At 76.4% G+C, this 567-nt stretch overlaps 1 protein-coding gene across 1 annotated transcript in view; it reads right to left on the bottom strand.

Moving 5' to 3' along the window:
• Positions 1–567, bottom strand: part of LOC103261061 (peroxidasin-like protein) — a 334,905-nt gene that overhangs the window by 90,015 nt on the left and 244,323 nt on the right. Inside the window, 1 exon segment of the mRNA XM_021712669.1 lies at positions 6–419. Coding sequence (XP_021568344.1) covers positions 6–419 — 414 coding nt within the window.

The raw sequence follows: 567 nt of genomic DNA, 5'->3' as shown, positions 1-567 counted from the left end.
CATGCCGGGGCCCCCGGGCCCCGGGGCAGCCAGTGGCCGTCGGTGATGCGCACCCGCAGCTCGGCTTCCTGAGACAGGCTGTTTCGTCCCGACGGGGGTCGAGCGCGCCAGCGCCGTCGCCACGCTCTGGTGGTCGCGGAACCACGGGGTGTGCGTGGCCGTGGGCGCCAGCCGCCCGTGGGCCCGAGGAGGGGTCCCTGGCCAGGAAGCCGGGGCCTGGGCTGAGCGGCCCCGGCGGAGCGCACCCGCCTGCCGACGAGGGCAGCAAGTGCTTTCCAGGGGGGACCCGGGCACGGAGGGAGTCCCCGAGGCGCCACGTGGTCCCTGAGGTCCCAGACGTGGGAGGCGTCGCACAGGCAGTTTGCAGGCTCGTCTGCTCCCGCCTGTCGACGGAACCCATCGCCGCGGAGCTCCTGCCGCTGTCACGGGCGGGGCTGGAGCCCACGAGGAACACCCAGGACCCGCGGGCGCCCCGGGGGCGGCAGACCAGGGGGCCGCGGAGGGGCAGGGGGCGTCGCGCATGCAGGAGGAGCTACGGGGCGCCGGTCGGAGAAACCGGCGGGGCTC

This window comes from Carlito syrichta, unplaced genomic scaffold (genome assembly GCF_000164805.1).
Source record: "Carlito syrichta isolate Samal-C Ts95f unplaced genomic scaffold, Tarsius_syrichta-2.0.1 Scaffold303580, whole genome shotgun sequence".
In the NCBI taxonomy this organism is placed as follows: Eukaryota; Metazoa; Chordata; class Mammalia; order Primates; family Tarsiidae; genus Carlito; species Carlito syrichta.
This window is presented reverse-complemented; position numbering and strand designations above follow the sequence as displayed.